Genomic DNA, 20,277 nt, shown 5'->3' with positions numbered 1-20,277 from the left:
AAAATTACCTTTCATCGACAACGTTCTCTTCCAATCAAAGGTACTCAACGATGCCAATTCAGCGACTTTCCGTGTCTTTTAAGATTCTGTGACAGGTACTCTCACACACCTGGCCTTGGACGTATAGCTAGCGCAAGTTGTGGTGGTAATTGTCACAAATTTCTTTTTGAGAGCAAATGATATGAATTTTGACCAACATTTTAAGATATGTCTTTTCATCATATTGATATGATAAAAATTGCAATTTATAATACTTTGGGTATAGTTTTTGAATATTCAAATTTTATAATTTTTAAATATCGAGTTAATTTAATCTAATTTAGCTTTAAAAATTAGTCAAATTGACTCTCAAGAAGAAAACGAGACAACTGTTTTTGGAACGGAGGAGGTAGTGTTTGAGTACTTGAATTGTTGTAGTAAGGACAATAGGTTTTGAGTTTGATATTGTACTCTTTCTAACAAAATTTATCCCAAGGCTGAAATAACAAAACAATTTTTTTTTATACTTAAGTTTTTTTTGATATTTTTTTATAAAATAAAAAAACTTATCCTAATTATCTGGTACGATTATAAATGTATATTGAAATATTTAATTTTATTTAGAGAAACTAAAACTCCGTAAGGTATATATAATTCAAAATAAGGAGTACTACTGATTATTTATTTATACTTATAAGTTCATATTTATTCTTTAAAAAAAGAAGAAGATCATGATAGATTTACTCTAACAAAAAACAAAGCAAATAAGAAAAGAAAAAAGAAACAGCTTTACCAACCAAGAAGAGCAAAACAGCCTTCAACAACTATTAGGCTTCTTCCTCTAACCTTACCAACCCTCATTTCTCTATGTAATTTTCTTTTCCAACACCCAAATGGAATCCTCAATTGAAAACCCAACTTTGAAATTGGATATAGATCCCACCAAATGACTGCATCTTCTTCTTCTCTATGGGGTTCATCAAGAATTGCTTCAAGACCCACCATTGCTGGACTTCATTCGGATTCACTGAACCCCAGATCAATCTCTTTCTCTTCTAACCTCCGCGGTCTCCCTCTCAAGTAATTTTCTCTCTCCCCCGGTTGTTTTTTGGTTGTTAATTGCAATTACCTCATTTTTTTTGAATTGTTAACACATTTTCTAGGAATCTTATTGTTATATTTTTGGACTTGAGAATGCTTGGGATGGTGAAAGTTTCGTTTTTTATGCAGTAGAAATTCCTTCTTTTTTGGGAGGGTGGAATGAGAGGTTTGGGAATATTTCCCAATTTAATGAATGTTTTTAGCTTTTGATCTCCTTTGTGCGAGAATTTAGTCTGTTAGTATCTTTGTTAACCTCTTTGTATTAGTTTGAATTATTATATATGTTGTCAAACTAGCAATATCCTCCCCCCTTCTTCAAAGACAAATCTTTTGTTATAACCTTTAATTTCTATTTTATTTATCAGGCTGGGTTTTATCTACATCTTTAGATTTTTTAAGTTTGTCAGTTCAAGTTGTAGTAACTTAAGGTGATAAAGTTTACTCAAGTTAAAGGAGAAAATAAATAACTTAATCTAATATTCTCAATGTTGTTAATGTCAATTTATTTAATTAGTTGACTTTTGTTCAATAAGCTTGTCCAACCTAGAGTACATTTTTCATGAGATTTCTACAACATTATTCACTCTGTGTTCCCTCTGCCGACATTTGAAAATGTACCCAAATTTGTCACAGTTACTATGTGAATTGCAAGGATGGAATTTTATCTAAATGAGGTAACTAAGAGTATTGACCAAATTTATCTTATTGTTAACTTTTACCTGACCCCACTATATGAGACTACACTGGGTGTGGTGTTAATTTTTAACACACTCCTTCAGATGGACCTAAACACTGCTGCTTGTAGTTTGTGAATTTGCTATAAACATGGTGTCTAGTAATTTTTCTTTTCTCTTTCTTGGATATGTTTATCTTTGGCTAATAGCTAAATCTGCATTGAGAAATTAAACAGTACGACTCTGAATGGAGTAATTAGCTTAGAACACTGCATTCATTTCGAATAATGGAAATCATCTAAACTAGCAATTCTTATAGGCTTATCATAGTAATTGACACTCTATGTAAACCTTGGGCCACAAAACTAACTAATGTAATCATTGTTACTAGTTTTCTAATTGTTAGTTAGTGGCTAAGAAAGAAGATGAGCCACTGCTCTAGAATCATAAGTATAATCATTTCTTGATAAAAATTCTTCAGCATAGTCATTTTTTGATAAAGAATCTCAAGTATAATCATTTTCTGATAAATAACCATTTTCTGATAAAGAATTCCAAGTATAATCCTTTTTTGGTAAAGAATCTCAAGTATAATCATTTTTGATAAATAGTCGTGTAGGTATAACCATTGTTATTAGTTTTCTAATGCAAGATAAGACTACGTACAATAGACCCTTGTGGTCAGGCCCTTTCCCGGATCCTGCGCATAGCGGGAGCTTTAGGGCATCGGGCTGCCCTTTAGGTATAACCATTGTTAAATGATGGGTGATAGTTTAATCTTTTTACATTTTATCTTCAGCTACCCTTGTTTCTGGTTATAAAATGTTTCCCATTACGTATTGCAAAGATAGTGTCTCCCCTCTCAAAATGGTGCCAAAAAGTTGTGATATTGTGTTAGGAACCTAGAAATAGGAATAACACTTCAACTATTATTTACTGCCACCAACAATAGAATGAGTTTTACAATAGCAAATAGAGAATACTTCTAACAAAATCAAGGTATTTCGAGGAACGTTAGCCTCCAAATCTGCCAGAGAAAATCCTACAGAAAAAACTGACTGTCTTCCTTTATTATAATTGCCTAAATTGCTAGTTAACTGCTAGGTAACCACTAGAAATACGTACACATAATAATTAATAAATAAAACAGTTACATTTAAGCCTTATTTTCACCCGTCTTCCTGCGCCAGGGGCGGACCTATTAAGGTCCGTGGGGGTGCCACGCCACCCATGGACTTCGACGGAATCTCTATGTATATATAGGTATATATATATTCGACATATATAAATAATAAACTTGCCACCTAGGGAACCAACATAGAGCCCGTTTGGATAGGCTTAAAAAAAGTAACTTTTATGTATAAAGTGCTTTTAGAACTTTGAAGTGCTGAAAGTTATTTTTATAAATAAGCAGTTGAGTGTTTGGATAAAAGTGGTTATGATGTGAATTTTAGGGTTAAAAGAATAAAAAAAGGTAGTTTGAGAATTTAGTTAAAATATAAAGGATATAAAAGTAATTTCCATGGTCAAAGAAAATGACTTTAAGCACTTTGGAAAAAAAAGTTAGAAATCCTAACTTTTCATTTCTGACTGACTTTAAGAACTTTATGGCTTAAAGTCAGCATTAGGCAAACACGTCCAAAAGCTAAAAAGGGGCTTTAAGTTGGTTTTGACCAACTTAAAGCCAATCCAAATGGGCTCATAGTCTCTAGTGCAAGTGGCAAAGGGTCATATATATTCTATGCGAGGTCGTGGGATCGAATCCTATTGGCGGTTTTTAAAAAAAGATTTGACAGCAACATCACTCGGCACAAATCTTTTCTTGTTTTTTGTTTGTTTCTAATTGTAACTGACTTTTATTAAGTAATAATAAATAATTATTTTTGACTAAATTAATTTATTAGTCTTTGCTTTTCTTTTATTTCTTATTAGTTAATATTTGCTTAAAGATAAAAATTTATAAAAGTTTTGTTCTCTCCTTTTTTTTCCAAATATGGATTTGGCTCTTCTCCATTTCTCTTCTATCCATTTTTTGTAAATTTCTATTTAAATGTGTGACACATATGTTACTTAAATATTAAAGGTCTATATTAATTAGTTTTCTTAATCAAAGAAGTTTACTAATTAACCATGACTAAAAGAAGAGATTTTGGGATTTAATTTTTTCAACTTTGGTAAGAAAATATCCATTTTTCAAAATTTTGAGAACAAATGAAACTACTTCAGTTAAATAGCATTAAATTCTTCATATATAATGAAGAACAATAGTTTTACAATTTGAGTCACGATCAAGATCTATAGACGTTTTTTTTTTTAAAAATTTGTCTCTTTTTGAAAAAATTGCCTAATACAAAATTATATTATTTTTCTTTGTATTTTATGGCAAAGTAATTTTTAATACTTTTTATTTAATATCTAAATACAATATTTTTTCTTCGTATAATATCTTATTTAAATGCTGATTTTGAATTGGAAGAAATTTGTCTGTGAAGAAATATTTTTTGTGAATGGAAAAATTATAGATAACTAAAACAATTTAAATAATGGTGCTAAAAAATTGTGATATGACTTATTTTATGGCTAAAACTAGATAGATTTAAATGATAGTATATATCCTTTAATCATGATTAAGACACTTGATTACTTAAAAATTTGCATCATTGATATATGAATAAGACATGGAGAGGAGCCGGATTCTCCAAATATCAACTTCACTCGCCAGTCGCCTCAGCCTCGTGCCGCTATTGTTGCTTTCTCCGTCGACAGCGGACGGTGGACCCATTGCGGCACCCAGAGACTTCAAATCCCGGATCTGCCTTTGTTCCTGTGCTTATAGGCTCTAGTAACAACAGGTCTAACAATACCCGCCCCATTGAGTTTCACCTTGTCCTCAAGGTGAAAATGAGGAAACTGTGCATCAATGACTTCATAGGATTCCCAAGTCCTTCCACTTAATAAACATCTCTTGGATCTATTCAAGAGTGTAAGGCAGTCTACTATACCTTCAGGTTGCACTTGCATTTCAAGTTCTTCAGATAAGAAAGGAGGAAGCTCATGAAGTAGAGTAGAATCCTTTACTGCACGCTTTAGCCTAGAAACATGAAATGTGGGATGCAACCGTGAATGAGGGGGTAAATCAAGGCAATGAGCAACTTCACCAATTTTATTGAAGATAGTATATGACCCATAGTAACGAGGACTTAACTTCTGATTAACCTTTTTAGCAAAGTGAGCAAAGTTTGAAAGGTTGCACGTGAAGGTAAACCAAAGCACCAAGCTGAAACACAACTTCACGACGCTTGGCATCAGCATAGCTTGAGCATGAGTCAGATCAGCTTTGAGTTCATCTAAAATAGTGTTGCGAGCCATAAGCTGCTGGTTGACCTCTTCAACAACAGAAATTACATCAGTGAACTGCAACAAAGAGGAGGATCTCTCCCATATAAAGATCTAAAAAGGGTCATCTTGGTGGAACCATGGTAAGTGGTACTGGACCAAAATTCAGCCCAAGGAATCCATCTTGGCCATAGTTTTGGATGTGCCCTTGCAAAACAACGTAAATAAGTCTCCTAAGAGCAGTTGACAACCTCAGTTTGACCATTTGTTTGAGGGTGATAACTTGAGCTCAATTTGAGGCTATTACCAGACAACTTGAATAATTTTTGCCAAAATTGGCTGACAAAACCCGATCTCGATCAGACACAATTGATTTGGGGAAACAATGTAACATGCAACCTCATGAACAAATAGCTCAACAACTCTCTTTGCTGTGTATGAATTAGATAAGAGGAGAAAATGACTATATTTAGTGAAACGATCCGCCACAACAAGTATAGTATCATGTCCATTGCTTTTGGTAACCCGCTGATGAAATCCATAGCAATATCATTCCAACTAGAGTAGGAAGAGGTAATGGCTGCAGCAAGCCAGTGGGACTAAGGGCTTCACACTTGTTCTACTTGCAATCATCACAACTAGCCACAAAGTTTTTAACATCCCTTTTGATTCCACTCCAATACAACTCTTGTGAAATGCGCTTGTATGCCTGGAAAAAGCCTGAGTGTACACCTATAGGTGTGGAGTGAAATTCCCCAAGGAGCATGGGAATGTGTAATGATGAACGGTGAATCAATAGCTGACTTTTGAAAAATAGGCAACCATTTTTTTTTGAGATAAGGGTAATTTTGTATTCACACGAAAAATTCATCATTCAATGAATGATGAATTGGAAACTTACAACCCACAGAGTGGTGGGCACACCCCTATTTGGGTACTTTTACAAGTTTCTGATGAAATCTACTAAATCTACTGTCTCCCCTACCAACTCTTGTTTACACCAAAAAAATAGCATGCTTATGCACTTCATCTTAATCTTCTGTATATTGACTCTCTGATCTTCAAAGCACCTATCATTCCTTTCTCTCCATAATGTCCACCATATACAAGCTGGTATTGTCTTCCACCAATCTTCTTCTTTTCCTCTTTTGCCAATTCCTGACCATTGATTCATCAACTCCAAGGTTGTCTTGGGCATCACCCAGCTAACTCATAAAGTGCACAAGAAACTGTTCCATAGGCTTGTGTCCCCCTTAGTAGGATGACCGACTTATGAACCACCATAGGATTGGAGGTTAGGTTTATGTCCCCCTCCGTGTATTTTTCTGTTTTATGTATAATAAGGCTTGGGGGTGTGCGGCTCAACCCCTGGCTGTGCACGAGAGGTGGGAGCCTCGTGTAGGGTCTGTTCCCGTAAAAAAAAAAAAAAAAAAAAAAAGGCTTGTGTCAGTATTGCAATGCATAAACAAATGACTATTTACTTCTGCTTCCTGCTCACACATAAAACATCTAGAACATATTTGCCATCCTCTTTTCTGCAGTGTCTCATGGGTGATGCAGGCTTTCCTGCACACTAGCCATGTGAAACAAGTCACTTTTGGTGGACTTCTGGCTTTCTAGATTGCCTTCCAAGGCCCTATGTCTGTTGCTATCTGGTTGGAATTGATGTTCCAGTAGCATGACTTGACTGTGCACTGGCCTTTGCTGTGTAGTTTCCAGAGACTCATGGAAATACCAGGAGAAGTGTTTAAAGTTCCCAGGAAACCTGCTACTTGTTCAATTTCCCAGTCATCAGTGCTCTCCTGAAAAGTAAGTTCCAGCCTTGTTGGCTCCATACCTGTGAGATAGTATCATTATCTCACAGGTATAATTGGGGGAATAAGTTTGTCAAGCTGTTCTCCCCTACCCAAACTTCATTCCAGAAAGCAGTTTTCAGACCATTACCAACATCAATGTAGATATTGTTAATAAAGTAAGGCCAAAGTCTCCTGATTGTTTTCCAGACACTACAACCAATGTGCTTGTGACTTCTTCAGTTATCTAGTGGCTAAGTAAGCCATACTTTCCTGCTATGTACCTTCTCCATAAGACCCAATCATCTGTGCAAAATCTTCATAACCACTTTTGTAGGAGACAATTGTTCTGTTTGCTGAGATTCTTCAGTCCAAGACCCCCTTGTTCTCTGATAAGGGTAAGAATATCCCATTTCACCAAATTGTAGCCTTTCTTCTCCTTATTCCCTTGTGCCATAGGAAGGATCTTCTCAATCTATTTATTCTTTTTTCTATGCTTTTAGGAATAGGAAATAGACTCATCATGTATGTAGGCAGACCATCAAGCCCTGCTTTAGTAAGTGTCAGTCTCCCACCCAGGGATAAATACTGGCTCCTCCACCTTGATAGTTTTTTCTCACATCTTTCTAGCACCTCACTCCATACCTCCAACTCTATATTCTTAGCACCTAATGGCATGCCCAAGTATTTTTATGGTAGTGATCCAATCTGGCAGCCCAAGTTTTGTGCTAAGCATTGCAAATTATCAACTTGATTGATAGGGAATAGCATACTTTTCAGCCAGTTGACATGAAGACCTGAAATGACTTAAAAAATTGTTAGAATTGCCCTTAGATGTCTAATCTGCACCACCTCTGCTTCGTAGAATATGAGGGCATCATCTGCATAAAACAGATGAGTGATTTCCGGCTCATTTCCCCTGCCTGGTTGAGCACTGAAACCTTTTATCCAGCCATTAGTTTTTGCTATCTTAATCATATGATTCAGTCCTTTCATTGCCATTAGGAAAAGGAACGGGGACATAGGGTCTCCTTGTGCTGGACCTCTATGTGCTGGAAGAAACCCTCAGTATTTCCATTGATAATGAGAGAATTTCACACTTGAAATGCAAAATTTTATCCAGCTAATCCACCTGTTGCCAAATCCCATGTCCTTTAGAATTTTTAGGAGGAAATTCCAATTAACATGGTCATAGGCCTTCTCAATATCTAGCTTACAAAAGATACCCTTTTTCTTTTGTTTCACTTTAGAATCTACCAACTCATTGGCCAACAAAGCTGCATCCATTATTTGTCTTCCTTTCAAAAATGCCATTTGGTGCTCATCCACCAATCTCCCTATAACTGTTTTCAACCTCTCAGTTATCAACTTAGATATGATTTTGTATACCCCTCCTATCAAACTGATTGGTCTGAAGTCTTTCAACTCCACTGCTCCAGGCTTCTTTGGAATTAATGCTATGAAAGTGGCATTGAAGGACTTTTCAAAAATACTCCTTTGGTGGAAATTCTGAATGGTCTGCATCAGGTCTTCTTTTAGGATATCCCATTATGTCTTGAAGAAGTCCATAGTAAATCCATCTGGCCCTGGAGCCTTATCTCCATCACACTGCTTGATGATCTGTATCACCTCTGCCTCTGTAAATGGTCTTTGGAGCCACTCATTTTCTTCCACTGAGATTATAGGACATCCTTCCAGGTCAAAGGAAGGTCTCCATAGTTCAGATTCCGAGTACAAATTGGAATAGAACTCTATCATTGCCTCTTTGATTTCTTTGGGTTTTTGCACCTCCTCACCTCTTACCATGATTTTGTCAATAGTATTATATCTCCTGTGGTCTGTAGCCACTCTTTGGAAAAATCTAGTGTTCTTATCTCCTTGCTTCAGCCAAAGGGTTCTAGACTTCTGCCTCCAGCTAGCTTCTTCCTGTTTAGCCAGAACTTCCAGCTCCACCAGTATTGTAGCCCTTATTGTCGCTTCATCCTCAGAGAGAAGCCTATCCTCTTGAATTTTGTCAAGCTCAGAAAGTTCCTCCAGGAGATTGTTTTTCCTGTTGGCTAGGTCGGAAAAAGTCTTCTTACTCTATTCTTTTAACTTTATCTTTTGGCATTTTGAGCTTGGCCCCTAATCTGTAATCAGGGCACCCTTCAACAGCAAAGCTACTCCACCAGTCCTGTACCAAATCCTTAAATCCCTCCACCTTGAGCTACCAATTTTCGAATTTGAAATAGGGTTGTCTCTGTTCCCAGTCTCCACATTCAAGAAATATAGGACAGTGATCAGAAGCTACCCTTGGTAGAGTTCTTTGTATGATGCTTTTGAAATTTTCCTTCCATTCCATAGAATACAAAAATCTGTCCAACCTAGCAGCACTTTGGTGATTAATTCCCCTAAACCAAGTGTAACTCCCACCCCTCAGAACTGGATCATGAAGTTCCAGCTCTTCTATCCAACTTGAGAATTCAAGCATTATGTTAGTGAGTCTGTTGCATCCACTTCTTTCTACCACCCGTGACCGTGACCCAATGATCGCCACACATTGCCTTCATAGCTGCTACTTCTTCCCAACATTCTAGCTTTTCACTTCTAGTGTGGGGTGCACAAACACCAGTAAAGAACCAGCAAAAAGAATTAAGAACTGACTCGAATCTATAAGTGATCGAGAATTTGCCTTCCTTTACCTCTGAACCCTTCCACACCCTGCGGTCTCACATAATTAGTATACCCCCTTTGCTCCCTTCCGATTCTATATATCCACATTCCATCCATCTTGACGACCACAGTTGATATGCTATTTCCTCTACTCTCTTATTAATTTTTGTTTCCTGAAGGCAGATCACATCTGCTTTCCATTTATGTAGACATGTCTTAACCAGAGCTTTATTAGTCAAGTTGTTAAGACCTCTTACATTCCATGACAAATTTTGATCTTCATCTAAATGTTAAGCTGAGAGCCTTCCCCCTGCTTCTTACCGCTTCTACCTCCTTGTTTAGGCTTGACTGTAAGTTTTTCAACTCATTTTTACCTTTGCCTCTGCTCTTGGGTGTCACATTTGCTTTCCTTATCTCCTTGTTGTCAAGTGCCACTTTTCTCTCATCAATTCTCTTGAGGAGAGCCAAAGTTTCACTTTCAAAACCCTCAAACGCTATTCCGTAAGTATTGCTCAGTTCCAGGATGTGGGAATTAACCCAGTTTGATGCCTCTGTTTCAACTGTTTCAAGATCTGCTGAGTTCTGAATTGCCACTGGATCTGCCTCGACAATCTGTTGTATTTGTAGGTCTCTTCCGTCCTTCTCTGAATGATTCAAGTTATGCGATTTATTTTCAATGGTTTGCGTCGTCTTGCACTGCTGTATGTGCGAGACTTCTTCAGAAGGTGGTTCTTCCCCACCTTTACTATTCTCCTTCATCTCAGTTGCTGTCTCCCACGATTCAACAGCTTCAAGGAACTGGATAGACATAGTTCGGCCTTGAAGCCGGATCTTGAAGCAAATCTTGTGTCAATTGACGAAATTGATCATCCTGTCGAATTTCTGTGGAAAGATCATCTAAGGTACTACTGCATAGAACAAAAAAAGCAATGAAATGAAATTAGCGGGACAAGGCATCAACTGCTTTATTTTCACAACCTGGGCCATATTGAATTTCAAAAGTAGATCCCATCAACTTGGTTTCCCATTTTTGTTGCTCCTCTGCCACAGCATGTTGGCCCTGAGATATTGTAGATTTCGTTGATAATTTTGTATAATGAATTGTTGACCCATCAGGTAATCACGGCACTTTTGTACAGCAAAAACAATGGCCATCAACTCCCTCTCATATGATGTAGTTTGAGCTCGAATGGGAAGTCCTTGACTAAGAAAAGTGATGGGATGTCCTCCTTGCATTAGGACAGCTCCAATCCCTAATCCCGAAGCATCTGCCTCAACCACGAACACCTTGTTAAAATCTGGTTGTGCCAAAACTGACAAAGTCAGATATTTGGTTCGAATGGGTGGAAAGAAGTCAGAACTTGATGCGCAGAACCACTATTAACAAGAAACCAAGGAATGGATCGTTTTTTCTCTATGAGAAGCCTCAAGGGAGGACGATACGCATACGAGAAGATGGAAGATGAATGAACAGTTTGCAGATTTCTTTTGCTCGAGAAAACATAACAGTTTTGGCAGATTCATTAGTATTGTAACAGAACAAGGGGGGAAAAGATCTGCCACATAAATTATGAGAAGTTTTAATTATACTTCAAAAGATCTGCCAAAAAAAAAAAAATTACAGGAAGTAAGATGCACACAAACTCGATGTGTCTCCGATATCAGTACTTGACAACGAAGTTTGTGTCCGTACATTATTCTTTGTTGGAATTTATTTGGTTGTTATTCTTGGCATGCATTGTTCCTCTTTCCTTATATAGGTTGGTTAATGCTATTCTTCTTATTACCCACAACCTTGAAACCTAGACAAATCCTAAAAACTGTATACACAAACATAAATCGCAACAGCTAACAGTGTCAAGAAGCTTTCTCGACTATACAACAACAACAACAACAAACCCAGTGTAATCCCACCATGTGGGGTCTGGGGAGGGTAGAGTGTACGCAAACCTAACCCCCACCTTAAAAGGTAAGGCGGCTGTTTCCGAAAGACCCTCGGCTTAAGAGAGAAGAACAAGGGAGGAGAAACAAGGGAAACAAGCTATATGGAATGAATTTGCAGCGAACTTACTGAAACCTATATACATTTAATGCTGACTTACCTTTTCTTATTTTATTTTCATAGTTTTTGTAAACTCACTCTTCTAATATAGTAGAAATAAGCTAAATTCTGCAACGACATAAACATTGGGCCCGTGCTTGCACGGGCTAATATCATCTAGTCCTACTATTTAGAAAAGCAACTTAAGAGGCAGGATCGGGAAGTATTGTTGTGAACCCAGATAGTATATGGATGACAGTGAGGCAACCACGGCAGATAAGAAAATTATTCAGCTGAGACGGGGCACAAGGGTATAATTACCACTTAGAAGACTTGTTGAGTTTGTGCGAAAGAAGGGTAGCAAAACGTGATGGGCAAGTATGGGTGGAGGCAGCATATGAAAGATAGTAAAGTTTGTTATAAGTGGCTATCAAGAGTCATAACAAACAAGGCTATTCTTGTGTATTGGTATTCTGCCATCTCATCTATTTTTTCTGCTTTATTTCTCGTATCAAATCCTCTCTACTTAATTCAGACTCTGTTCTATTGTTTCATTGATATTAGTGGCTTGTAATTCCATTTAGTTAAAGCTAATATACACTCTTAGGGATGAATACAAAATTAAAACTTTCGGTGACTTCCTATACCTCGAACCTCCCCTTCATCCTCCCAAAAGAAGGAACCTCTACTGCATAAAAATCAAAACTTTCACCATCACAAGCATTCTCAAGTTCAAAAAACATAAAAAATTATGTTGCATCCAACTAAACAAAAACTAATTCACCAACTTCAATATTCTATTTACAATTCAAAATTCTTTGATGTAATTGCAATTAACAACCAAAAAAACAACAAGGGAAGAGAAAAAATTACTTGAGAGAGAGACCACGGAGGTTAGATGAAAAAGAGATTGATGTGGGGTTGAGTGAATCAGAATGAAGTCCAGGAATGGTCAGTCTTGAACCAATTCTTGATGAACCCAGTACAGAAAAAAAATGTTTGTCGCTTGGTGTGGGATCTATATCCACTTTCAAAGTTGGGTTTCAATTTGAGGCTATATTACCTTAATACCCTTTTTATTTATTTAACCATTCTATTAAATTTTGAGTTAATAGTTAAAAGTTCATTTAAACTTGATACATTTTGAGCCCGTTTGGATGGGCTTATAAAAGTTATACATTTTGAGCCCGTTTGGATGGACTTAAAAAAAGTAACTTTTATGTATGAAGTGCTCTTAGAACTTTGAAGTGCTGAAAGTTATTTTTATAAATAAGCAGTTGAGTGTTTGGATAAAAATGCTTAAATGAGGAAAATGATGTGAATTTTAGGGTTAAAAGAATAAAAAGGGTAGTTTGGGAATTTAGTTAAAATATAAGGGATATAAAAGTAATTTCCATGGTCAAAGAAAATGACTTTAAGGACTTAGAAAAAAAAAAGTTCATTTTTGACTGACTTTAAAAACTTTATGACTTAAAGTTATCATTAGGCAAATACGTTTAAAAGCTAAAAAGTGGTTTTAAGTTGATTTTGACCAACTTAAAGACCATCCAAACAGGCTCTTTATTTGGACACATAAATTATGAGAAGTTTTAATTATCCTTCAAACACGGATTTTTGAAACTGTTTACCTCCTAAATTATGAGAAATCTTAATTACCCCCTTAGATATAAATTTTTGAAACTATTTATTTCTAAGATGTTCCAAGGCACAAAAAAATTTACTATGTCTAATTTATACGACTCACTTTCCATTTTAGGTAATTTCTAAAGAAATGTCTGCATTTTTTTATTTAGTAAAAATTTATTTTTTGTTTCTATTTATATAATGTAGTTTGATTTGAAATGAAGTTTAAGAAAGACGTGGTATAAAATAAGTCATAAATATTTATGTGTCAATAATTATTTCATTAGGGGTAAAATAAAAATTTTAAAGTTAAATTTTTACTAAATATAAAAATGTGTCCTTCCTTTTGGGATTGACTAAAAAAGAAAGCGACTCATATAGATTGAAATAGAATAATTTTTTTAATCATGTGGCATATTAGGGTACAAATAATTTCAAAAATTCATGTTTGAGAGGGTAATTGGGACTTTTCATAGTTGAGGGAGTAAATAGTTCCAAAAATCCATGGGTGTTAGAAATTTTAGTTAGAAATAGTCCATGGGTGTTATCCCGCAAAGTTGGAGTGTGTAACAACAATTTCGGTCATAGTAGGAGTGTGTTTTGAACTATTTTCCATGTTTTATTTAGATACTCAAACTATGCTATGTTTCAATTGAGCACCTCAACAACTAATAAAGTGTTCATTTAGACACTTTCGATTCAAATTTTAGATTAATTTTGTTTGCATGTGTTCTCATTTATCAATTAGATAGTTAAATTAACTACTTAAAATATGACATTTTCTTTAATTATACACATTCACTCAACATGTCATAAAATTTCAGACATTTTCTCCTTGAGATTAACATATATGATTAAAAGAGATGACAATTTCTATGTGACTAATAAAAAATACTAAAATTAATCGAGCCGTATGACTACCATAGAAAACTCGAGATGATTGAAATGGTTGGAATATTTTTTTAATTTTTTTGGTTTTATATATAGTAAAGTAAAGTAATAGAAAAATTGGTATGCAACATTTTTTTTAAAGATAACATACTTCATCATTTTCTTTTAAATTTGTTCTCTTCATACATTGCTATTATTTTATTGATAATTTAAATATCATATTATATTATCAAGAAAATAATAACAATGAATCATAGTAATTTTTGTAAAAAAAAAACAAATTCAAAGCAGTAAAAAAGGGAATCGAGAAGCGTGAGGACAATTATAATTACCTCTAGGATAAAGCAAGAAGAGATTCTACTAAAATAATAACTCAAGATGAAGAAATGCTCACTGTAGGGCATAATTTTTATTTTGTGGGGTTTTAGTTACATGTTAGTAGTAAAATACTGTGAAGTTTTTATCTTATTTCATTCTAATCTATTTAAGCATCACAACTCTTCGGAAACACAAGTCCCAATCAGTGCTTTCAAAAGTTGCCTTTCCTTGATTTTTTCTTTTTAAAAAAATTTAAGTTAATGTTGAAGGCCTTTTTAAATTTGACATATTTTATTAAACGCACCTCTAAATTATGAAAAGTCTTAATTATTTTCTTAAATATGGATTTTTGGAACTATTTACTCCCTCAACTATGAAAAGTCCCAATTACCCTCTCAAACATGAATTTTTGAAATTATTTGTACCCTAATATGCCACATGATTAAAAAAATTATTCTATTTCAATCTATATGAGTCGCTTTCTTTTTTAGTCAATCCCAAAAGGAAGGACACATTTTTATATTTAGTAAAAATTTAACTTTAAAATTTTTATTTTACCCCTAATGAAATAATTATTGACACATAAATATTTATGACTTATTTTATACCACGTCTTTCTTAAACTTCATTTCAAATCAAACTACATTATATAAATAGAAACAAAAAATAAATTTTTACTAAATAAAAAAATGCAGACATTTCTTTAGAAATTACCTAAAATGGAAAGTGAGTCGTATAAATTAGACATAGTAAATTTTTTTGTGCCTTGGAACATCTTAGAAATAAATAGTTTCAAAAATTTATATCTAAGGGGGTAATTAAGATTTCTCATAATTTAGGAGGTAAACAGTTTCAAAAATCCGTGTTTGAAGGATAATTAAAACTTCTCATAATTTATGTGTCCAAATAAAGAGCCTGTTTGGATGGTCTTTAAGTTGGTCAAAATCAACTTAAAACCACTTTTTAGCTTTTAAACGTATTTGCCTAATGATAACTTTAAGTCATAAAGTTTTTAAAGTCAGTCAAAAATGAACTTTTTTTTTTCTAAGTCCTTAAAGTCATTTTCTTTGACCATGGAAATTACTTTTATATCCCTTATATTTTAACTAAATTCCCAAACTACCCTTTTTATTCTTTTAACCCTAAAATTCACATCATTTTCCTCATTTAAGCATTTTTATCCAAACACTCAACTGCTTATTTATAAAAATAACTTTCAGCACTTCAAAGTTCTAAGAGCACTTCATACATAAAAGTTACTTTTTTTAAGTCCATCCAAACGGGCTCAAAATGTATAACTTTTATAAGCCCATCCAAACGGGCTCAAAATGTATCAAGTTTAAATGAACTTTTAACTATTAACTCAAAATTTAATAGAATGGTTAAATAAATAAAAAGGGTATTAAGGTAATATAGCCTCAAATTGAAACCCAACTTTGAAAGTGGATATAGATCCCACACCAAGCGACAAACATTTTTTTTCTGTACTGGGTTCATCAAGAATTGGTTCAAGACTGACCATTCCTGGACTTCATTCTGATTCACTCAACCCCACATCAATCTCTTTTTCATCTAACCTCCGTGGTCTCTCTCTCAAGTAATTTTTTCTCTTCCCTTGTTGTTTTTTTGGTTGTTAATTGCAATTACATCAAAGAATTTTGAATTGTAAATAGAATATTGAAGTTGGTGAATTAGTTTTTGTTTAGTTGGATGCAACATAATTTTTTATGTTTTTTGAACTTGAGAATGCTTGTGATGGTGAAAGTTTTGATTTTTATGCAGTAGAGGTTCCTTCTTTTGGGAGGATGAAGGGGAGGTTCGAGGTATAGGAAGTCACCGAAAGTTTTAATTTTGTATTCATCCCTAAGAGTGTATATTAGCTTTAACTAAATGGAATTACAAGCCACTAATATCAATGAAACAATAGAACAGAGTCTGAATTAAGTAGAGAGGATTTGATACGAGAAATAAAGCAGAAAAAATAGATGAGATGGCAGAATACCAATACACAAGAATAGCCTTGTTTGTTATGACTCTTGATAGCCACTTATAACAAACTTTACTATCTTTCATATGCTGCCTCCACCCATACTTGCCCATCACGTTTTGCTACCCTTCTTTCGCACAAACTCAACAAGTCTTCTAAGTGGTAATTATACCCTTGTGCCCCGTCTCAGCTGAATAATTTTCTTATCTGCCGTGGTTGCCTCACTGTCATCCATATACTATCTGGGTTCACAACAATACTTCCCGATCCTGCCTCTTAAGTTGCTTTTCTAAATAGTAGGACTAGATGATATTAGCCCGTGCAAGCACGGGCCCAATGTTTATGTCGTTGCAGAATTTAGCTTATTTCTACTATATTAGAAGAGTGAGTTTACAAAAACTATGAAAATAAAATAAGAAAAGGTAAGTCAGCATTAAATGTATATAGGTTTCAGTAAGTTCGCTGCAAATTCATTCCATATAGCTTGTTTCCCTTGTTTCTCCTCCCTTGTTCTTCTCTCTTAAGCCGAGGGTCTTTCGGAAACAGCCGCCTTACCTTTTAAGGTGGGGGTTAGGTCTGCGTACACTCTACCCTCCCCAGACCCCACATGGTGGGATTACACTGGGTTTGTTGTTGTTGTTGTTGTATAGTCGAGAAAGCTTCTTGACACTGTTAGCTGTTGAGATTTATGTTTGTGTATACAGTTTTTAGGATTTGTCTAGGTTTCAAGGTTGTGGGTAATAAGAAGAATAGCATTAACCAACCTATATAAGGAAAGAGGAACAATGCATGCCAAGAATAACAACCAAATAAATTCCAACAAAGAATAATGTACGGACACAAACTTCGTTGTCAAGTACTGATATCGGAGACACATCGAGTTTGTGTGCATCTTACTTCCTGTAATTTTTTTTTTTTTGGCAGATCTTTTGAAGTATAATTAAAACTTCTCATAATTTATGTGGCAGATCTTTTCCCCCCTTGTTCTGTTACAATACTAATGAATCTGCCAAAACTGTTATGTTTTCTCGAGCAAAAGAAATCTGCAAACTGTTCATTCATCTTCCATCTTCTCGTATGCGTATCGTCCTCCCTTGAGGCTTCTCGTAGAGAAAAAACGATCCATTCCTTGGTTTCTTGTTAATAGTGGTTCTGCGCATCAAGTTCTGACTTCTTTCCACCCATTCGAACCAAATATCTGACCAAATTTCTCATGTTTTTTTCCCCATTAAAATGTTGATTATGCGAGGCATTAACGGTTCCAGCAGTATGAAGCAGAAATTAATATTATTTAATTCATTTTATTCTAGATCTTCGTTCTCCGCACTTTTATAACCTAGGAGCTTACCCCCTCATGTGTAGAGGTGTAAACATTTATATTTGTATTCTGCATTAAAAAATATTGTTATTTCTATTTGATTCTATTTGTTTCTATTTTGTATCTCGTCTTGAATACTTGAAGTCAAAAGCCTCAAACTAATGTTACCAATTCTAAAAGAGAAAGCCTCAAACTAAATTTTGCCCTAAACATATAAGTATGTCTCTGTGTTTAATCACCTTAATTTCCATAGTACACAAAATCATGGTAACATGTTACATTGTTGCTCTCGATACTCTAAGTAATGGACTTACTCTTAATTCCAAATTCATATGTATTTTTTCCATTGAGAAGGGGATTGTATTCGGCCCTCCCCTCGTGTTTATTTCTCTCTATTTCTCCTTCTTACTATTTTAGACTTCACATTCATCTCCCTCATGTTCATTTTTCTTTCTATTTCTCTTTTTTTTACTTACTATTTTCGTCATTGTCAACAAAACTCAAATATTTTTCTTTGTAGAATTTTTACATCTTGGTTGTAATTTCGTGTTTATGTTCTTATGTTCCTGAGTAGTCGAGTGTTGCCGAGTTCCCCGTATCAGTATTATCATTAGTACGCTCCTATTACCTTATTATTCAATTTTATTGTTACCCTTTTGTTTCCTCTGCTTCGGTTAGCATACTATTTGTTATTGCTACTGTTCTTTTCTCCATTATTTTCTATATGGTTTCCTCATTACTCTATTTCCTTTTCTTACTAATTTTGATATGTCTCTACCTTCACAAGGTAGGGGTAAGGCTACGTTACACACCACCCTCCCCAGACCCAACTTGTGGGATTACATTGGGCATGTGTTGTTGTTGTTTGTAGATAAGTGTTAATTTATTCAAGTTTTATTATTTTTATTTTTTAATTCGTAGGCTTACCTTTGTAAAGATATTGTATTCAAAATTCAAATTCCTTTTGTCAATGAAAACCTTTGTCTGTTGTAGTCTCAGTTGTTTCTTCTTCCTTTTATGTCTATTTTCCTTGTACAAATATTATATGTATTTTCTTTATCAATGAAGCTTCCTCTCTTAATTTTTCCAAACCATATTTCTACTTCAACACCTAGCTTCATTCTAGCATTAATTATTAACAGTAAATTGTACACTTAATCAGTTATCTCACTCGGGTTGATATAATTAACTTGAATCTTTAATCATCTAGGTCATTTAGAATTATTTAGCTCAAGCACTTAAATCCCACCTAGTTTAAATTCAGAGGGGCATTGTGGATCTCGAATGGTACCTAACACTTTTCTTTTGAGGTAATCTGAACTCTTAACCGATCTCAGGTTGCGGATAGTAGTAAATGGAATTATTTGCAATTAGTTGTAGTAAATAGGTGCCCTAACGTGCAATCAAGAGTGTGGCATAGTGGTCAATGAAGTGGATTGAGAACCCTAAGGTCTCAAGTTCAAATCCTAGCAGAGACAAAAAACTAGGTGATTTCATCCCATTTGTTCTAGTCTTGGTGGACGTTACTTGGTACCTCTTGCTAATAAGAGGTGACAGGTATCCTGTGGAATTAGTAGAGGTGCACGTAAGCTGGCCCGGACACCGCAATTATCAAAAAATATTTTAGGTGTCCTAACACACCTTAACCCATTAGGTGACGACTCTTCTCTTTTATCCCATTAAAAGAGTTGTCACATGTTGAAACCCGCTTTTGCGAGAAAATGGGGTGCGACACACTTTAGGGGGAAAAGTGAAGTATAGAAATGGCAAAGGAATAGGTGCAAATTGGAAAATAGTGCATACAATAAGGATGTGTAATGGAAAGAGCTCAGTGGTTTGGGCTTGGACTTCCATGTTGGAGGTCTCAAGTTCGAAACCCCTTGCCAGCAAAAGCAAGGGGTTTGCCTTCTGGGTCAAGCTCGTCGCATCGGACTTGCCTAGTGCGGGTCACCTCTCCTGTATGGTTTGCGAGCTATTGCATAGGAGCGGAGTTTTTACCCTGTGCGCACCCAAAGGGTAGCGGCTGCGGGTTTCCCTTATCATAAAAAATAAAAGAGCTCAGAACACACACATAATATTGAGTTTGTCAATTAGTTTCTCAAGTATCTGGTCGTCTTATTAAGAGTTTGCATTATATCTAACAGGGAAATGAACAATGAAGAAAAACGATTTAATCAAGAAGAGGAGGATGAGGAGGAAAATGGGAGAGGTCGAGAAGCATGGGAAAGAACTTATGCAGATGAAAGATCATGGGAGTCTTTGCAAGAGGATGAATCAGGACTCCTTCGTCCAATTGACAACAAAACTCTATCCCATGCTCAGTATCGACGACGTCTCCGCACTGCAACTGCTGCGCGAATTCAGAAGGGTCTGATTCGGTACCTCTACATTATCATTGATTTCTCCAGGGTATGTAAAATCCTATATGATTGCACAATAACTGCATTACTGTAGTTGGTTACTGACATTTAAAGGTTTAATTTTTCGTTGCAAGATATGAAATAATTATTTAAGTATCTATAGTTATCTGTTTGTAAATGAGTTGTCTCCGGAAGAAGTTAATC

General features: G+C 35.1%; 1 protein-coding gene across 7 annotated transcripts in view; it reads left to right on the top strand.

The window, feature by feature from the left end:
* The window catches only part of LOC129902391 (general transcription factor IIH subunit 2-like), a 29,365-nt gene that overhangs the window by 2,303 nt on the left and 6,785 nt on the right, over nucleotides 1-20,277 (top strand). For 3 of the 7 annotated variants that reach the window (XR_008770094.1, XR_008770093.1, XM_055977618.1), the window contains exons 2-3: nucleotides 916-1,059; nucleotides 19,858-20,122. Coding sequence is in view for 5 of the 7 variants with exons in the window: in XM_055977618.1 (XP_055833593.1) it covers nucleotides 916-1,059; nucleotides 19,858-20,122 (409 nt within the window). In the remaining 2 variants the exon portion in view is untranslated. Of the gene's footprint in view, nucleotides 1-915; nucleotides 1,060-1,734; nucleotides 1,755-15,151; nucleotides 16,006-19,857; nucleotides 20,123-20,277 lie in introns of those variants that run through there. The other 4 variants (XM_055977632.1, XM_055977647.1, XM_055977653.1 and 1 more) reach the window with 4 other exon arrangements.

The sequence above is a fragment of the Solanum dulcamara genome, chromosome 1 (assembly GCF_947179165.1).
Source record: "Solanum dulcamara chromosome 1, daSolDulc1.2, whole genome shotgun sequence".
In the NCBI taxonomy this organism is placed as follows: Eukaryota; Viridiplantae; Streptophyta; class Magnoliopsida; order Solanales; family Solanaceae; genus Solanum; species Solanum dulcamara.
This window is presented reverse-complemented; position numbering and strand designations above follow the sequence as displayed.